This window comes from Acipenser ruthenus, chromosome 4 (genome assembly GCF_902713425.1).
Source record: "Acipenser ruthenus chromosome 4, fAciRut3.2 maternal haplotype, whole genome shotgun sequence".
Classification (NCBI taxonomy): domain Eukaryota; kingdom Metazoa; phylum Chordata; class Actinopteri; order Acipenseriformes; family Acipenseridae; genus Acipenser; species Acipenser ruthenus.
In genome coordinates, this window is record NC_081192.1 from 2,592,380 (window position 1) to 2,613,192 (window position 20,813).

The window sequence follows — 20,813 nt, forward strand, 5'->3', positions numbered from 1 at the left end:
TTCCAGCAGTGTAAGGATACAGCAGCATTAGACCAAGTCACTTTTGAATGTATTGTGTTTGTTTTTAAAGCTCAGTTGGGTACAATTTATACAATTTAAATACTGCCTGATGTTTTGTGCATACCGTTTTAGATTTTTAATGCAAGTTGTTTTTTTTTCTGTTTATTGCAGCTTAAGTTTATTCAAATGATTGCCTCACACACACAAAATAATTTTCTTTCAAAAGTTTTATTTAGCATCAAGCAAGAAGAAGCTCATTGCTCAACACTACAGAACATTTGAAGACTTTGGTTACAAAAAAAAAGAATACAGCATCGTTTGCATCTTGAGGTTATTATTATTGTCTGTCCTGTTTAGGTAAATGTACAAGAGATGAAGCTAGACCCACCCTCCCAATCTCCAAACAACCCAAAAAATAAATAAATAAAACTAAACTAAGAAATCCTTTTTTTTTTTTTTTTACCCCAATCCTGCATAATTAAAAAAAGACTACATTTGAAGTTAAAATACCATATTAGAAAACATTTCTACCTCTAGCAAAAACTAGCCTTGTATCATATTTTTTTGTTAAATACTAGTCAATAATAAATGGTTAGTTTACCTATATCTTTCAACATAAATATTTTCTTTCCCCGAAAATGGTTTCCCATTACAGAGAGTAACCAGTTGCTTGATGGCTCCACAGCTATGGTCAATCCAACATTCCAGGCTCCTTTAGGGTTTGTAAGCAGTTCACAACTTGGTTTGCATGTGTTTGTTTTTGTAATAAAAATGAGGGGTTGTTCATAGAAAAGCCATTCCTTTGAACAGCAGACAAGACTCGGTTTCTCGGAGTTCAGTATCTGGAGTACGGCTGCTCTCTGTAAACTCCCTTCGCTGTTCTCACTGGAGGCGCTTTGTGACGAGTGTTAGTCCATTCTTCTTGGCCTGTCCAAACATAATAAAAACAGAAATATATACATAAGGAAGTGCAGCTTAGACCACAATGGCTCATGTAGCATAAGGCACAAGAACAATATGCCTGCAATGTGACTGCAAACAGCAACCCCTATGTGTAACTCGTAAACATTACAATGATCACGCAGAACTTGCCATCTGAGGCAGAGAAACAAGAATGTCCTGTGATATCAGCCAGTTAAACATATGAAAGAGCATTACATTCATCACAGATCCAGCAGTTTATTTCAATATGTATTTAATTCCAAAATGTCTAAGCTATGTCTTGGCTGTGTACCACCTTGGGTATGATAAGATCTTCTAGTTATACACAAAAACAAAATCTCAGAATATCTACAATAAATAGGGGACTACAGTACTTATTTGAAGTTAATAAACCTTATACATTTCAAATAATGGTATGGACAAAAATAATCACATTAATAATATAAAAACTTGTACCTACACATACATCATCGGAAGTAATACTTATTGGTTTAAAGAGAGGATTAGCTGCTTCAGTACAAATATAAAGTATTTTTCCATGTTTAAAGTTTGTAAAATAAATAAATAAATAAATAAAGTACTACAAATCTTCCATTAACTTAGGATGGCATTTTGAAATAGAAATTCACGACAGATAAAAACCTAACTAAGGTCACGACTGCTTCAGGCAAGAGTCTATATAATAAGAATCCCCATTAACTGAAACCAGCATTCACTTGACCTCATCACTGTCAGTTTGCTAGTGCCTTCGCGTCTTCTCTGATGTTAAGCCAGCACTCACATATTTGTCCCTGGAGCTGGTAACAGTGTGCGGGGCCAGGCTTGTGCTTTGGGCTGTTAGTTCGTAAACAAGACTTTTCAATTAAGCATGTGACTGTTTCACTTCCTGTCACCTGACTCAGGTAACCTTGTACAGAGGAGTACACACTTGTACGCTAACTAGACGAGACAGCACATCACATCACTCTTTTGATCTTAAGTGCTGTTGTGCACCATCTCTAAAAGGAATTAGGTTTAAAGACATAGGACATTTTTGTTGTCTTTAATTGTTGATTAAGACATTTTAACTCTTTACATTTCATGATTGTCAAAAAAGGCTTTTCTTCAAAAAAACTAAAAGTATTTTTGTTTCATACAATCCTATGAATCATGAACATCAGTTGATTGGGGATCACTATTATACCGGAGATAACACAGCTTCAGTTAATTTCGCAAAGGATTTGAAACTGCAGCCTTCCACCCTGAGGCTACTGTGCTGCCAATTGAAGAAGAAACAGCTTCGATTTTACAGATGGTTACAGTATTGATGTACGCAAAACAAAAGCTGCCACGGTTGCAGAATTCTGATTGGCTGCAGGGTTGACTGACTAATTGCTATCTAAACATAAAGGCGTTTTCGTTTGATCTGCATGGCCATGTTTAGCCCGTTTTGGGGATACAGTTTACAAAAGGGTCCTGTTAACAAAGCTTTAGTCTGTGATTTATTTAAAGAATGTTGTTAAAGAAATCTACAACAGTTTCTTCAACTTTATAAATCCATCTAAATGCACATACCCTTCAGGTACATTAACTATTGAGTTAAAGCATTGTGGCTTCAATAAAACAAAATAAATGATAGTGTTACAATAGCCAGAGTTTCTTTAGTAATATCACAATATGCACATTGAATTACTGGATATAGTGCATGGTGAAAATCTGTCATTTCATTTTTTTTACAACTTATGAAAATAAGGAGACTTGGTGGGCAGTAGATTAGCCAAGTGAGCTCTAAAATGACATTAAACTTTCTAAGAAATCAACCTGAATTAGAAGGGATAAAGCAAACAGAGATATGGTTTGCGAGCTGTCAAGTGAATCAAGAGAGGTGTTGAAATGATCCAATACGGTATCCTGGGGGGAAAGAAGGATTGTGTCAACACACAGAGATTGTCTTCACTTTCAAAGCCATGGTAGAAGTGGTACAAAAACAAAACATATTTTATTCAGCAGATAGTTTTTATTTAAAAGAAGCCACACAATGATAGCCTGATGATACAAGGTCAGATTAAAAGAAGCCACACAATGATAGCCTGATGATACAAGATCAGATTAAAAGGAAGTTAGAACACAAGTGTGAAGAATCAGTCAGGTCAGTTGTAATTATCACTGACACTACTAGTACAGGAAGCTTTAAGAAGGGTTCCTTGGAAGTAAATCACAATTCTGTTCTGTCAAAATATTGATCTACATTTCTTTGTTACATACCGTAAGAATCGTAGGAGTCTTCGTTTATCCCATGTCCGTAGTCATAGTAATCACTTGCACTGTTAAGATACAAGGGAAGAAGAATATAAAGGAACATTCACAATTTCTATTAACACAGAAAGGAAAGAATGAACATCACAATGTTATGAAGCAGAGTCTGAAGCTGCTGCATATTTAGGCATATCTATAGACACCATCATGCCTTTAGCTGCCATATTCTATAAATCTGTATCTGTTTAAATGAGCTCTGTGAAATTCTTAATTTACCTAGAGGAATAGAAAACATCATATTTATATTAAATCCATTGTGGCAGGCCAGAAGTCCTGCTGCTGTAAATAATGTGTGTGTCGTAATGTAAGGTTGGCAGGGATGGGGTTAAATCTGTCCCTGCCAGCAATCATAGGTGTGGCCATTCCCCAGTTAGGTAACTGATGCTAATTGGAGCATGGCTACAATCCTTTGTTTGAGAGAGGTAGTAGGTGCGCGTGCGTGCGTGCGTGCCTGCGTTTCACTGTGTGTGTTTCACTGTGTGTGCTGTAGTATGTGTTGGTCTGAAGGCACATGCCTAGCCTGATATTAGTGTTTTTTTTGTTTAAACCTGTTATTTTGACCCTTGTGCTTGCTTATTTTGTTCTTTGTTTATTAAACATGTGCAGCAGCGCTTAACCTGCAGCTTTGCTTGGCTCATTCCTGACGCTATCCTGCTACATACATATTCTATCCTTTGTTATTGCTAAATTGATTATTTTCTGCCCTACTGTTTTTCCTCTAGCAACTATACTTACTTTTAAAACAACCTTTTGTGTTACCTCCTGTTGCATTAGAAATGCGAAGGGTTAATGTGCATAGGGTCCAGACTGCAACAGAGGACATGACCTGGTGTGTATACAGTTAGAAGACATCATAACGTTCATGAAGTCAATTATCGTCATTGCAGTATTTCTCTTTCAACATCTCATACCTAGGAGTGCCCACTGGGTAATGCAAGTATTTATGAGAAGTATTCACTATCTAAACACACATCTGAAATGTTCCCGACTTCAGTACAAGGTATCTTAGACCATATAGAGATCTAATGCAATTCCAGCCCAGAGAGACATGAACATTCTTTCCTATATCACCTGAGATTCCTTGGAGGTGACCAAGCCCAGCTCTGATTGCTGTAGCTATTGGGACCTGACAATATCAAAATCCCAGATAGTACACTATCTGTGTTTATACCACAAGAGAGGGTATATCTACTGTGGGATATTTCTGTTATCTCACTTGAGTGGTACCTGAAAATAACACTACACTGTTAACGGTAGGAAACAACACAGTTTAGTCAAGAAATGCCAGTTACCTATCTGCCTGCGTCTGACTCATATGAGCAGCCTGTAGCCCCTTCATTAAAACTGGTAAAGGTAGGAAGCAACAGAGATGATGTAAACTGACAGACTGAGCTTGAGGGTCTATCTAAAGATGGTTGTGAAGAGGCCATAAACAGGGTTCTAAATGAATCTGTGTCGAAGCATAGTCTGTTGACAGTGAAAGTAAAACTCCATCAGGTAAAATAATCCCTGAATTAATTGATTTGTCATAAACGTACACATTTTATATTTTAAATATATAAACAGAATGGTATAAACGGAATACTGAATGATCGTATGTGGTAGATGGTTTTTATTTCCCTTAGGAGGATGTCCTTACATAAACCATCGTCCCTGTCTCGTGATTTACAAGGACATCCTCCTGCAGTGAATACAAACTGTACACCACGAACGATCACTATCTTCTATATAATACACTTTACCATTAACTATCTACCCATCACCTACATGTATGGTTCAAAGAAAACCTGGTCAACTTAATTTAATGCATTCTCTGTTTAAATTCAATGATGTTAAAATTGTACGTAAGTCTGACTGATCTGTAATATCAATTTAAATCGGAGGAATCTGGTATTCTTATGTCTGGCTTATTGTTGATTTCATCAAGGTTTCCTCCAAGGATTATGCTAAGAATGATCATTTTAATTGAGACCATTATTTTCTTCTACTTGCGTGCTATAATACGCACTTCCTTCTTGACAACACCCTTGCATTATTTTTGCCGGGACACTTGTTGCTGTTCCACACAAAGTTCCAGCAATGGCATTGAATGTCTTATACAAAAGCGTCATTTTAAATGACTTTCTATTCATGCTCCTACGGGTAGGTGAACTTATTTTAGAAGCTGTTTATTCCTCAAAACGTCATTAAAAAAAACACAGCTTTTCAAAAAAGATAATGTATCTATAAAAAACATAGAAAAGCAAGGTCAATGCCCTCTTATTATCTGAACAGTCACACACAGGATACTAGAATTGCAATATAATTGCAAAACGTTATGTTTTTTTCAATACTGTGTAATGTATAACTGAATTACATTAGTAATGCACTGTGTGTCTTTAGTTTATGCTGGATTATTTCATTTGTGTATGATAGTTAGAATGTGTACTGTAACACAATTCTTCTAAAATGGAGTACTCTACAAACTATAATATTTTCTTGGTTTTCCAGTATAATTTTAAAAGTAAACCCTGTCTGCAATAATAGTTCTCTAATTGTTTTTATTGTAATGTCCCTCATGTTCTGTGACGTTATAAAGTACAAAAGGCTGTAGAATCAAACATCACAGCCTTGCATGACCTACAGTTAGTGCTGATCATGAGATGAATGTATTCTGTACAGATCAGGTTAAAATGCAATTACAACACTTGGACATGGGGTGGCAACATGCACTATACAACATTCTCTTTTGAAAGAAAGGTAAAAAAAAAAAAACGAAAAAATGTCTGCAGCTATAGACTGTCAGAAAATCTGATTGATTTTGGCTTGTGAAAGTCTGGCAACATCAGATTCCTGTGACTCGTTGTCATGAATTCTCTGCTGAACTCCATGAATTAAGAAAGACAATGCCTGAAAGTACAGATGTGAGTCTGAAAACAGAGAGAGTGCCTCCAAAATAAAATGGTTTGGTGACAAAACAATCTTCAAGTGACATCTGCTATCATTCAGCACAACGCCTGATCATTTACTGGGAGACTGTCATCAAGCCTCGGGGTCCTGTTGCAGCTGAGCCCAGCTTGCAGTGGCTGTCAATCTTCTCCCCGACAGGAGTTTCTATCATCTTTCAGTATATGGATCCAAACTGAAAGATCTTGTGTGCAAACCTTGTGTGTGTGTATGTGTATATATATATATATATATATATATATATATATATATATATATATATATATATATATATATATATATATATATAGTAAGATAGTAACTGTTTAAAAAAGAGAATTTTTGTTGGTGATATATATCCGGAGAGTTGTTGTTGCTGATATATATAAGGATATATCTGAAATGAGGTTTGTCCTGGAAGAAATAAAGATAATTTTCATTTTTGTATACTATTACCAAACAAATCTAATTTTCTGAAATCTTAAATGCTTGTGGGTTATTAAGTTCATCCAGCACACCTTTTATTTTCCAGAAAATAGTTTTTGACAATAATATTAAGCAAACTGAGGTTGAATCTGTCAGTTCTGTTACATCCATGTAATAAAATAAAAAAATATATACACACTATATATATATATATATATATATAGTGATAAACCTCAGGGCATGGTCCTGAATGGAAGATATGTGAGGGCAGAGATTTTGTTAGGACTTTGTCCTTTCACAAAATGGAGGTCCCAATAGGACTACAGTTGCCAAAATGGTCGCCCACCACAAACTACACTACCCAGGATCCTTACCAGGTAATTAAGGTATGTCAACACACCTGCAGGTGATCAAGGGTAATGACCAGCCCTATAAAAGGAGCAAACTGACAGCACCATAGTGAGAGGGGAGTAGAAGGAGGGTTGTGTGGTGTGGTGTGGTGTGGTGTGGTGTGGTGTGGTGTGGTGTGGTGTGGTGTGGTGTGGTGTGGTGTGGTGTGGTGTGGTGTGGTGTGGTGTGGTGTGGTGTGGTGTGGTGTGGTGTGGTGTGGTGTGGTGTGGATGTGTTCGTGTTCTATTGATTTCTGGATTGCAATATTGTGCATGGACTGTTTGGATAACCCTGTTGGCTGTTTTGACCCTATTTTGGATGACTACCTGATTGTTGGCACACTCTGGATTAACATTACAACTCTGATTATTGGACTTCCCTTGAAAATAAACACGCAGGTAACATCCTGTTTAAAATAAACTTACACTCGTTGTGTCTATTGTGTTGTCCCCGCTCATACTTGTGAACAAAGTACGCAAAGAAGGACTAACTTTGTCACAATATATATATAAATAAACTCAGCACTAGCAATGCTGTCACTGGTGCCCCCCTATTCTTCTGCTGTTCTTCTTTTTGAAATTTTGACTTCCGTTTGGGATAAATCGTATAGATATAAAGTTGCTTCTGCTTCCTGGTACATACTGTAATCACGCCATGTGTTGTAGTTCAAACTCACTCCAAAGGGCAAGCTGAATTAATGTATAAAAAATGTCAATAAAAAAAAAAACCTCAAGAAACCATCATCCTCAGCACAATGAAAGGGGCATTGGAAATAATGGATTGGAAAGCCTCTGTTAGCAATCCTTTAAATGGACTCCTAATGACCTCTTTGATTGTTTACCAAGCCTTTAAGTGTGATGTGATGTAAGTGCGAGATGGGCTTTTCGTGGAGTGTGCTGACTCAGTAATAGTTGTGTGGGCTCCCTCTCTCTTTCAGCACTGCAGTGCGCCCCCCATTCTGAACAGATCTCTGTATTATGAAGTATGAGGTGCATCCTTGCGTTTGTTACATAACATCCACATTCCTTGCAGTGTCTCTCTCTGCAGCTCAGCCAGGCTTCAAACATGAGGTTTCCCAATTGATCTAAACTTTACCATAAGGCGGCGCCAGTCTTTTATTTCAAACTGTCCCTATACAGTCAATACGCTCTTTTTTGTTACACCATAAAGGATATCCTGTCCCTCATGAGAAGGTCTTTACCCATTGCATATTACATCCCATATTACTCCCAAACACTGATTCTTCAGAAGAGCAGAGACAATACATGCTTGGAATGTTCTCAGCAGTTGCTATTTGCACATCAGTAGCCTGTATTATGGTGCAGGGTGAAACGGGACTGGCAATGTAGTCGTGATGCTTTTTTAAACTGACATCGGAACCATGATTAACATGTATATCGCACACAATGACACCTTGCGGCTTCAGATATATTCATAATATTGTTTGACCGTTTCAAAGATCTCATGTAATGATCTCAGACATCATTCCAGGAGTTCAGTGACCTGCAGATTGCATTTATCTTAAGATGTTAAGCAATGATCCAATGCATTTGTGAATGTTCCCTAATGAACTTGTAGGTCATGACTGAAGCACACAGTCAAAGCCTGTTCTCTATTTGGCTATGTTTATAACACAAATAGAGGTGGCACACTATGATTGCAGTACTACTATTCCTGAAAATAATACTAATTGAATTATGACACTGTTTACTACAGCCTTCCAAGCATCACGCCAGTGGGGGTCATTTTATGATAATTAAGGGTTAGGGTTAGGGTTAGGGTTAGGGTTAGGGTGCATTGAAAATGGCATTGCATTAAAACAATGTTCCAATTTAAATAATCGTGGCCATCCAGCAGCAGATGTAACTGCAGAGTTCAAGTTGTCGTCTCTGTTTTTTGTGTTGTGTCTTGCTTGTTGTTTCCGAGGATGGTTTAAATGTAATTATTTGTTAAATGCTTCTATTAAGACTCCCTTGTAGCACAAAAGAGATTAGGTAATGTGCTGTGCAAAAGTTGTGCCAATAGGCTATCGTTGTAATTCCACGGAAGTTTATTTTTTGAACTGCGTGCTATTTATATTTGTTTCATGTGGTTATCCTTCCTCACTCAGAAATTAGATCATCAGAATCAATAGCTACAATGTGAGATGAATGTCAAGTTAAAACATAACGTCAGGTAAAAGATGTATGATTCTTAACTTCAAATCAATTCAATTTTCAAAGACAGGTTATAACTAAGAAGATTATAATAAGTACCTTTGTATTAGAATAATTTTCTAAGGATGGCAGGATAAGTCTTTATTGATAGAGCTACACAAAGACTTTGGTTTGCTGCTGTGCTTTCAGTGGTGTATCAGCAAAGAATGTATCTGGAATTTATATTGATACAAAAACATAAGAGCCTAAATAGATGGACCTGTTCTGAGATGATTCTGAGAAGTGTGCTGTGAAATCCCTAAGAATATATGCTTGCTAATTGTGGGGAATCATTAATGTAGCTCGGTGCCCTTTCCCCCTTTTTTATACCAAGTTTCATTGGCTGTTGCCTATTTCTTTCTGTCGCTGTGTTACAAGCATTTATTACAAGAGTTAAGGGAGTGTTTTTTCCCCCTTCTGAGTTTAATAATAATCTTCAATTTGACGTGTTTTGACGCATGGAACAATGTTCCACTCTTGGAAATCTAGAAAAGTATAGTGTGATGACTTCGAAATTCTAGAAAAAGAACCTTCCATTCTGGGTGCCGAAAGTTATTGTAAACATAGCCTTTGATTGATGTTTTCAAGCTGAACTGAAATGTAGAAATGCATTTATCCTGCTGCCCCCAGGACCTGTGAGAAAACAAGGTTGAGGTTCCAACAATAAATGGGTTATCATGAAGAGTATAAGTGACATGAAAGAATAAATAAATACATATATGCATACTGTAGGTACACTTCCCCCGGTGTGCTTCTCATGACAACCTCATTAAAATGGAAGGCAGTGGTGCTGACTGTAGCTTTTCCTTATATGTCTGCAAGCTCACTTCACTTCCTAACTGAATGCACAGCTATTGGGGATGTTCAATATTACACCATCACATTTTTTTCGTCACTGTGGTTCATTGCAGAATATATACATTTTTGATGGCACAATGTTTTTGATCACATCATCCGAGCCTTAAACCTTGCCTCATCATCGCTTGCCAAAAAGGACACAACCACCCCTTCTTGTCCCTTACCTCTACCCAATTTAACCCTGACATTCTCCCAAGCTTTGTGCTGCATTGTTTGGGGATAGGTTAAGAGCCACCAATGTTCACCTGGGACCTGAGTCGTTAAAACCTAGGTCTTTTGGGGTTAAACAGATTTATTAATCAAAATAATAAAAAAAATAAATAAGATGTGCATTGTTAAATTCACACAGAAAATACTGGAATAGTGGAAACACTGAGTAAATATTCAGCAACTCCAATCCAATCTCCTGTCTATTCACCAACAAGCCTACTAACTGGCAACATTCATGTGTCACACAACATTCCCTAAAACAGATAGAAACTACAATGACTTCAGTCCTAATAAGAGCAAATACAAAACACAGTATTGGGGCAGCTCAAGAGCAGATAACAGTGTTGATAGTCACATCAGGGTTAGATACGAGTGCAAGTGAAATACAAGATACTACAGTGCAGGATTAAATACAGTAAAATAGGGAGCAGATAAGTGCAAGTTAAAGTGCATTAAGGCAGAGTGCTATATTGTCCAGAAGGGAAGAGTTGAGTTTTACAGGTGTTGTCTGAAGAGGTGTATCTTGAGGAGGTGCCGGAAGGTGGTCAGGGACTGGGCAGTCCTGACATTTATAATTGAAGACTGCTGTATATGCAGAAAATACTGCCCAGAAAGTGAATACACCCTCTCTACTAAACACTGTATGGTTTACAAACAGCATCCTCGATACATTTATATACACTTGCTTATTTCTGTAAATGTTCTTGTGATTTGCCCCATATAATTCTACCCCACTCTAACTTTACTCAGTCTGACAAAGATCTTCTGGTACAAATTACAGTTTTAAAGGAGTGCTTGCCAAGGTTTCTATTGATTGATTTATTTTTTGCTCAGCACTAGCAATACGATCACCAGGCCCTCCTTTTTTGCTTCTGCCAAAGATATTGTTTGTTTGTGATTTTTACTTCAGTTAGACCCTCCTTTGGGAATCCCTGCAGGGCAAGGTTCCAGGTGAGATGAGCTGCAAAATATACTCTGTATTCAAATTCAGCCACATGATCCTCATTAATACACGTATTTACATACTTAAAACACTTCAAGTGAACTGTTAAAAACACTGTTAAATAATACATACAAACAGATTTACTATATTTCCATTTTTTTCCCCGAAAATGTTAAAGTATGCTGCAATTATCTGTAAAGAAGAAAAAACATTCCTTAATATACTATTATTATTATTATTGTTTAGCAGACACCTTTATCCAAGGTGACTTACAGAGACTAGGGTGTGTGAACTATGCATCAGCTGCAGAGTCACTTACAACAACATCTCACCTGAAAGACAGAGCACAAGGAGGTGAAGTGACTTGCTCAGGGTTACACAATGAATCAGTGGCTGAGGTGGGATTTGAACCGGGGACCTCCTGGTTACAAGCCCGTTTTTCTAACCACTGGACCACACAGTCCTATATATGATCATATGAATGCAATAAATTTATCTACAATAAATAAAGTATATGGAAATCTCCAGATATCAATTCATATAGACATGATGTATTAAATTAATTAGAATAATTTTCTGTTTTTAAATAGGTCAATGTTTTGTACTCATTAGCATTTTCATGTTCCTTCTCTCTCTGTGTATGAGTGAGTGTGTGTGTGTGTGTTTTGGCAATAACAAGAATAACCTTTTGTAACAGTTGGCCAAGGCCTAGGTAATAAATACAATGCCTATTAGTTAACCTTGTCTTGTAATCTGGAGTTTAGTTACAACCCCCTTTCACAGGCATGTTAACTCCCCATAGCATCTGTCATCCCCGGGAACGGCTGATCATAAGCACTGATGTAGTCATCCCGGTGCTATTAAACAGATGGCAGCACTAAATCTGAATGATGTAGTACAAATCCCTGGTCCACTTTGTTTCCTCAAACCACCATTATTCTACATTCCCTATGAGATTAATCTGGGGAATTTGGGAGGGCTTTCAAATATTGGACGGATACAGGCTATTCATTTATTGTTAGCATATTAGTGAGCTGAAATGTGGTTTCCTTTTTATGCTTTTTATTAAGGCAACTATTCACAAAGCTTTAACACATTAGTCTGTTTGATGGATTTAATCAAATTCAAGAAATTAATCTGATCCATTAAAAAAAATCTCCCAAACTGTTACTTACGCGAATTGAAACTTTATGCATGGGGTCTATAGAGCTCACATTTGCTCGCACATTGTTAGACAGTTTTCTAACCAGAAAGCAATTAAAATAACAATTGGATAGATGGTTCTCAGAAAATATAGCAAACAATAATGTGTGACACAATCCCAGCACACATGTGGACCTTGGCACATGTTTAGAGTGGGGGTGTGATTGTGCCTGTTTACACAATGAGGGTGTCCATGGGGGTGCAGAGTACAGTAATCCAAATACCTGTAACAAACACTATTATATATTGCTGTTGCCCTTTTAAGAGTTGCTTAAGTGTATGCATAGTGTACATTGCCCATTTAAGTGACCAGTGACTACAACGTTGACAAATAATGGTCATGTGCCAGGAGAGCCGCCCTGGTCCGGTCTGGATGTTTGTACCTTTGTGTCTTGCAAATAAAACATTCAATTTAAGAATGTACTATGTCCTGAGAGATTGCTGTTTAGCTAGCTGGACATTAAAAAGAATGCACTAACAAAGACCGACAGCTTGAAATATCAACTGAGAGGCAGAATGGGTTAGGATACAATGAATGTGTTTACTAAATGTTATTATTATTATTATTATTATTATTATTATTATTATTATTATTATTATTATTATTATTATTAATGTTGTTAAAAGTCAACACAAAATGTGCAATTCAATTCACTGTAAGCAGGGAAAAGGCTTTTAGGAAACTACAAATTCACTTCATTAAAAATGTTCTCCAGTGAAAAATGTATTGAATTTGGCGCTTAGATTCAGCTATGGAGATCCTGGAATTGATCTTATTTACCTCATGAAGGAGAGTAAATAAACACAGATTCTGCAATGCTATCCAGCTGAGAAAAAAAAAGCAGCAATATCCTGATGTGACCTGGGGGAGTTCCTCTAATAAACAGCAACGAGGAATAAACTAAAACTACACAATTGCACATAGTTAACAGTCTGGGGCCCGTTTCATAAAAGGGATTTGTTATGATTCGTAATTGTAAGCACCTCACAAATAAAAAATTCATAAAACTCTTGCATGGCCGTGACATTGCGGATTTTCACCAGAAACCTGTGACTGCCAGACAGCAGCCGCAAGTAACAATTTCCATCGCAGATCCTGTTTTAGGACGTATCATGGCGCTCGTACTACTAGCTTGTCCTCGATATGGCAGAGAAATCAGACAGAAAAGAGTATTTAGGGTCCGTCAAATCCTCTTGATGCGTATACAGACTCAGAATGGATTGAGAGGTACGGTAGTTCCTCGCGCCAAGTTATCAGGGAAGTGCGAGAACTGCCAGACTCTCTATACAGCAAGGATCATTTACGTGTTTTCATGGTATTGGCGCAGCAAAAGTAATTACAGGACATCCAAGTTTAATGACAATTAACTTGATTTGTCAACATGGAAATATACTAGGCAACGCATTTATTTTGACATCTGTTTCATTTATAGTAAACGATTTATTGATATTTTAAAACGCACTAGTCGCACGCATTGCACACACACAAAAAATGACAATAATGACAATGGAAATATACTAGGGAACTGTTACTGTCATCAGTGCTACACAATTAGTTGAGACAAGCAGTATTTTGAAAGATGAAGTCATCCAGCTGAGAATTCTCTGGACTTTGTTATATTTTGGAGATTTTTCGAGTCATCATTTATCATCATCATCATCATCATCATCATCATCATCATCATCATTCTGAGATTCTGATCTTTAGCTCTGAAAAATGTTGGTTTCCTGTCAGTGTAACGCTCATTGTGGTCCCTATTGGCACAAGGAAGTACGGTTCTTCCTCTCGATACTAGTTGATGAGAGTAACGCTATTCGTGGCCCCCACTGGACAAAAAGGAATGTTATTTTTTCTGAGAATTAGCTATGCTAAAGGTTATCATATATATCTGGTAAAAGTAAAACATTAATACATATTGAAGTAAATGAATATACATAAATCAATGCATAAACATTTCTTTCTTTCTTTATCTATCTTGATATTTATTTATTTATTTTTTACTATCAGATACAAACACTGCCATTTAATACTGTATGAAACAAAAATACATACTCAACAGTTCTTGTTCAATTGTATATTAGTGAAGATTTTTGTACATAAAGGTTGTCGTGCTTTCATATATTTTTACTTTCAAATTAAAAAATATATTGTAACGACCCGGACAATTGCTTTGTTGCAGGACTTGTTGTCTGTTCAGTTTGTCTCGTCTGTCTTTTATGTTATTTTATGTTTTATCATGTATTGTAATGGTAACGGGTCAAGCCGTTTCTTAGCATGGGAACGGGGAGTGAGTGAATGAGTGGGGAGAATGTGTGCTGCTGTTTTCGGGGGTTGCAGAGCATGGATGTGACAGCGGCGGGAAAGGACAGGAGGTTATATAATAAGGGGAGCCTGAGGACTGGAGACAGCCCAGCGTGTACTTGAATGAGAAGTGTGTGAGCTGAGAGAATATGCAGTGAAAGTGCCAAGACTAAAACGCAGGGTTATTATTTTGGTTCCGTGAATTCCGACCCCTAACAGGAATTCTCTGTAGTTTCAATGTAAAATGGAAGGGCAAACTTTGTGGCGCGAAAGCTAGGGCATCTGCATTACAAGTTGCATTGGAAGCATTTAGTTTGTGAATTTACAATTATATAGGGACCTTTCAAATAATATGCACAATATTAATTTCAATGGGATAGCATAGGAAACAGTTATTCTGTTGGGATCCATATGAATTTTGCTGTTACAGTAGGTTTTTTTCAGGAGCTTGAACAATTTACAACTTTTTGTAGTAAGAGAAACAGCAGGGCGTTTTGCCATTTGTTTACATGCCATTTTGTAGTGATGAGGTGCACTCGTGGAAATCAGAATACAAAACGAGGCAATGATATGACACTGGTTCTGGAAAGATTTAATAAACCAATCAGTGTGCCTGAAGACATTATCGCAGTAACAAGTAACATTTGAAAAGACTGAATAAACCATTTGAATTTAAGTTTGGCGTTGATGCGTTATCAGGTTACAAAACAGTACTGTATCAGTTGTGAAGGAATCGCTAGCGGTAACAAAAAGGTGTCCTTTTAAGCAAAGTTCCTGTTCCTTTAGGCAGAGCATTTACAATGGGAAACATCTGTTTCACCACAAGGGTGAAGTGATCTCTTAGGAGGTGTTCCTATACCCGGATAATGCATTCCTATAGTCTGGGGCCCAGGCAATATTTTAACTTTTTTTGACCCTGAGAGGAATAACATTTTACTTTTCAGCCTGATAGAGGGACTCCCAGAGCTGAATATGAGGCAGGATGTCAGTGGCAGATCAGTGGCCGGGCTGAGCTATGAACCTTTTTATAAAAGCAGGTACCTAAATGTTTTCTCCTTTACTATCAGAGTGAACATAGTCACAAAAAAACACCTCAGTGGCACCTCAGCTGTGTTTTCTGCTACTATACTTGTAATGAACTTCTGCGTTAAGCTGTACTATGCTGTTAAGGTGTTATATTTTTAACCACTCCCTCTCTCACTCCATCCCGCTCTGTCCACTGATCCACTCAACTAACTCTGTTATACACTGGCAGAGGGGAGTGGTTAGATATATAACACCTTAAAGGTACAGTGCAGCTTAAAATAGAGGTCCACTGCAATATACCTAGGCTTGCTACTTTTCAGAATTAATTGGTAAAGCTCGTTAAACCTCAAATTCCCCAAAAAATATGAGTTCGACTGAAATAAATTTATATAGGATTAACGCTGGTAAAACCAATCTGTCACTGTCATAAAAGTCTGTGTAATACACTTTTATATGCTGTGTTTTCTACAGTTGTAGGATCTATATCTCTACAAGGTACATCTCTACAAATGTAGGATCTATATCTCTACAAGGTACATCTCTACAAATGTAGGACCTATATCTCTACAAGGTACATCTCTACAAATGTAGGACCTATATCTCTACAAGGTACATCTCTACAAATGTAGGACCTATATCTCTACAAGGTACATCTCTACAAATGTAGGATCTATATCTCTACAAGGTACATCTCTACAAATGTAGGATCTATATCTCTACAAGGTACATCTCTACAAATGTAGGATCTATATCTCTACAAGGTACATCTCTACAGTGACCAAACGTTATTTCTAGGGCTGTCAAGCAATTAAAAAAATTAATTGCGATTAATCTCACGATTAAAAAAAAATTATCTTAGTTAATCTCAGTTTTACTTGCATATTAAATTGTTAGAATTACTACATCCATTGAATTTAAATTTGTTTTATTACTGATGCTATTTTTTTATTATCCTTAACTGTAAATAAAATTGTTAAAAATGTATTTATTTATGTATTTATTCAACCAGGAAATGTACCCATTGAGACCACCACCAAAATGTACTAGGGGCAATAATTTAGAAATTACAAATACAACCAACACAATAACATGTGCGGTTCAAGCTTGATCAGCAGCATACAGAGATCAGAAAACAGAATACATAGGATATCTATTTTTAAATGTGATTGTGAACTGAAATAAATTAGTTTTTTTTTTTTTTTTAATAAAATTATAAATATGTAGCTATAGTACACACCTCTAGGAAATGAGCTGTTAATTGTGAAGAGAACATACAAAAAAAAACTGTCATCATATCCAAAAACTGCAAACTAACAATTGTTAGGCTTTACATACTATGCGCAAAAAAAAAAAAAGGAGCAACGCAGCCTAACTCATTTATTATCATGATCAAATTTAGCTTGATAAGGGCTTGCAGTGATCCTGCATTTCTGTCGAAACTGGTGGGTTTGATTTGTTGTTGTTATTTTCTGTAGCAAAAGAGCTGCTCGTGTATTTTGAGAGATGAAGGCGTGTTCAGCATTCAGCAGACTAGATGTACTTGTGTTTGATACTGGAACTCACTTTGACAGTAGACAAGTAAGCATCTTTCTGTCCAGTGAGCCCGTCAAAAAAAAAATCCCATTCATTTGTAGTGCTTTGCTCCATTAAGCGGTTCAGTGACTAACTTTCTATTTAAATAATAACTGCACTCAGACACTCAGTCCAATGCTGCCGTGGCCGGGTTTGAAGTACGGTGTGCCGAAAGGCTCAAGACACAGCAATGCGATTAACACGCGTTAAAATAATGAATCTCTAAAAACATTTACGCGTTAATCACAGAAGTTAACAGCAATTAATTGACAGCCCTAGTTATTTCAATTAGAAAGTTGGTAACCATGGTTTTGTTGCATGTTGAATATAATAAAGGGGTTTTGCTAAATAAGACATTTCTCAATGGCATAAACAATAACGGTTGATTTCACCCATTTTGTGCTTGAATGTAAAATAAAGATCGAAAAAAAAATTCTTTCTAAAATAAACATCGATATTAATCGTCGACTTGGAAAAAAAATCAAAATCAAATAATAGCAAGCCTAAATATACCTGGCTGTAAAGCAACCAGAATTACAGGTCACATGGAGTGAAACTCACTTTAACATTGATTATCTATGATGTTGTTAAAATTGTGTTGTTTTCCTCATCGTGAACAAGGTGATGGCACACCACAGATGATTCAGTTAACCAGGAAGGATAAACTGGTGTTACTCGCACTTCAAGCATCGCTCAAACCAAACTTTCTTCAGGAAAAAGAGCTGTATGAATACCACCTTAGACACTAAAGAGTTATAAATATACATTTCAGCTCCCTGGGAGCAATGCTGTGAGGATGTTGTGCTTCAAACATGCCAACCAGCTGACCTAGATTTCTATTGGGCAACAAAGTGTTATCACTTGGTAAATAATTTAACTGATTTTTTAAAAACATGTATTTAAGCAAATTAGTGATGTCCAACATTCAAAAGTTTAGATTATTTGGGTGACTTAGCTTTCCCTGGGCCATTTGAGTGTTGTTCGGATTTACAAAATCTCAGTAACTGGCTAAACATTGCTCTAAGCAATAAAGGACTGTCATTTGGGATTCAAATAAAACTGTTTTGTTTAAGCTATAACCAGGAACAGGGATAGTTATTTTCCTAAATGCAAGCCAGAAGTACCAAGTGGATATGTTTTCTTCCTGGTCAAACAGAGAGACTGCAGTTCAGGATACGTTAGCAACCAATGGTAGAACACCTGCCGAAAAATAAAGCTAAGCATGCATTTGGATGTACAATTAACACAGTTAGGTAACTGCAAAATATACCATTTCAATTTCTCGCTAATGCAATACAAGTAGAATTGCAAAGTTCCAAACTCCTTGGGAAACATCTGTGCCTTTTTTCAGTTTTACTTTATATACTATATATATAGTAATGATGGGTGGGAAATGAAGCAGGCTCACACAGAAATTGCAGGTTCATGAATACAGCATTTTATTGCATGCAAGGATTCTATACTCAGCGTGCAAGCAAGTAAAGCGTGCTGCTTAAAGCGAGTAGTACTGCAACAGCTGAGTATCGTAGTGTTACACAGACTGTAAAACACAGAAACCGCTGAGTAACATAGTGTTACACAGACTGTAAAACACAGAAACCGCTGAGTAACATAGTGTTACACAGACTGTAAAACACAGAAACCGCTGAGTAACATAGTGTTACACAGACTGTAAAACACAGAAACCGCTGAGTAACATAGTGTTACACAGACTGTAAAACACAGAAACCGCTGAGTAACATAGTGTTACACAGACTGTAAAACACAGAAACCGCTGAGTAACATAGTGTTACACAGACTGTAAAACACAGAAACCGCTGAGTAACATAGTGTTACACAGACTGTAAAACACAGAAACCGCTGAGTATCGTAGTGTTACACAGACTGTAAAACACAGAAACCACTGAGTAACATAGTGTTACACAGACTGTAAAACACAGAAACCGCTGAGTAACATAGTGTTACACAGACTGTAAAACACAGAAACCGCTGAGTATCGTAGTGTTACACAGACTGTAAAACACAGAAACCGCTGAGTAACATAGTGTTACACAGACTGTAAAACACAGAAACCGCTGAGTAACATAGTGTTACACAGACTGTAAAACACAGAAACCGCTGAGTATCGTAGTGTTACACAGACTGTAAAACACAGAAACCGCTGAGTATCGTAGTGTTACACAGACTGTAAAACACAGAAACCGCTGAGTAACATAGTGTTACACAGACTGTAAAACACAGAAACCGCTGAGTAACATAGTGTTACACAGACTGTAAAACACAGAAACCGCTGAGTAACATAGTGTTACACAGACTGTAAAACACAGAAACTGCTGAGTATCATAGTGTTACACAGACTGTAAAACACAGAAACCGCTGAGTAACATAGTGTTACACAGACTGTAAAACACAGAAACCGCTGAGTATCGTAGTGTTACACAGACTGTAAAACACAGAAACCGCTGAGTAACATAGTGTTACACAGACTGTAAAACACAGAAACCGCTGAGTAACATAGTGTTACATATACTGTAAAACATAGAAACTGCTGAGTATCGTAGTGTTACACAGACTGTAAAACACAGAAACCGCTGAGTAACATAGTGTTACACAGACTGTAAAACACAGAAACCGCTGAGTATCGTAGTGTTACACAGACTGTAAAACACAGAAACCACTGAGTAACATAGTGTTACACAGACTGTAAAACACAGAAACCGCTGAGTAACATAGTGTTACACAGACTGTAAAACACAGAAACCGCTGAGTATCGTAGTGTTACACAGACTGTAAAACACAGAAACCGCTGAGTAACATAGTGTTACACAGACTGTAAAACACAGAAACCGCTGAGTAACATAGTGTTACACAGACTGTAAAACACAGAAACCACTGAGTAACATAGTGTTACACAGACTGTAAAACACAGAAACCGCTGAGTAACATAGTGTTACACAGACTGTAAAACACAGAAACCGCTGAGTAACATAGTGTTACACAGACTGTAAAACATAGAAACCGCTGAGTAACATAGTGTTACATATACTGTAAAACATAGAAACTGCTGAGTATCGTAGTGTTACACAGACTGTAAAACACAGAAACCGCTGAGTAACATAGTGTTACACAGACTGTAAAACACAGAAACCGCTGAGTATCGTAGTGTTACACAGACTGTAAAACACAGAAACCACTGAGTAACATAGTGTTACACAGACTGTAAAACACAGAAACCGCTGAGTAACATAGTGTTACACAGACTGTAAAACACAGAAACCGCTGAGTAACATAGTGTTACACAGACTGTAAAACACAGAAACCGCTGAGTATCGTAGTGTTACACAGACTGTAAAACACAGAAACCACTGAGTAACATAGTGTTACACAGACTGTAAAACACAGAAACCGCTGAGTAACATAGTGTTACACAGACTGTAAAACACAGAAACCGCTGAGTATCGTAGTGTTACACAGACTGTAAAACACAGAAACCGCTGAGTAACATAGTGTTACACAGACTGTAAAA

At 37.1% G+C, this 20,813-nt stretch overlaps 1 protein-coding gene across 2 annotated transcripts in view; it reads right to left on the minus strand.

Annotated features, from left to right (window-relative positions):
- Positions 1-210: 210 nt before the first annotated feature.
- Positions 211-20,813, minus strand: part of LOC117400744 (KH domain-containing, RNA-binding, signal transduction-associated protein 3-like) — a 191,515-nt gene continuing 170,912 nt past the window's right edge. The window contains exons 8-9 of one of the 2 annotated variants that reach the window (XM_059021303.1): positions 3,187-3,245; positions 211-927 (exon numbers count right to left, since the gene is read on the minus strand). In XM_059021303.1, coding sequence (XP_058877286.1) covers positions 836-927; positions 3,187-3,245 — 151 coding nt within the window. In that variant the 3' untranslated portion in view covers positions 211-835. The remainder of the gene's footprint in view (positions 928-3,186; positions 3,246-20,813) is intronic. The other variant, XM_059021297.1, reaches the window with a different exon arrangement.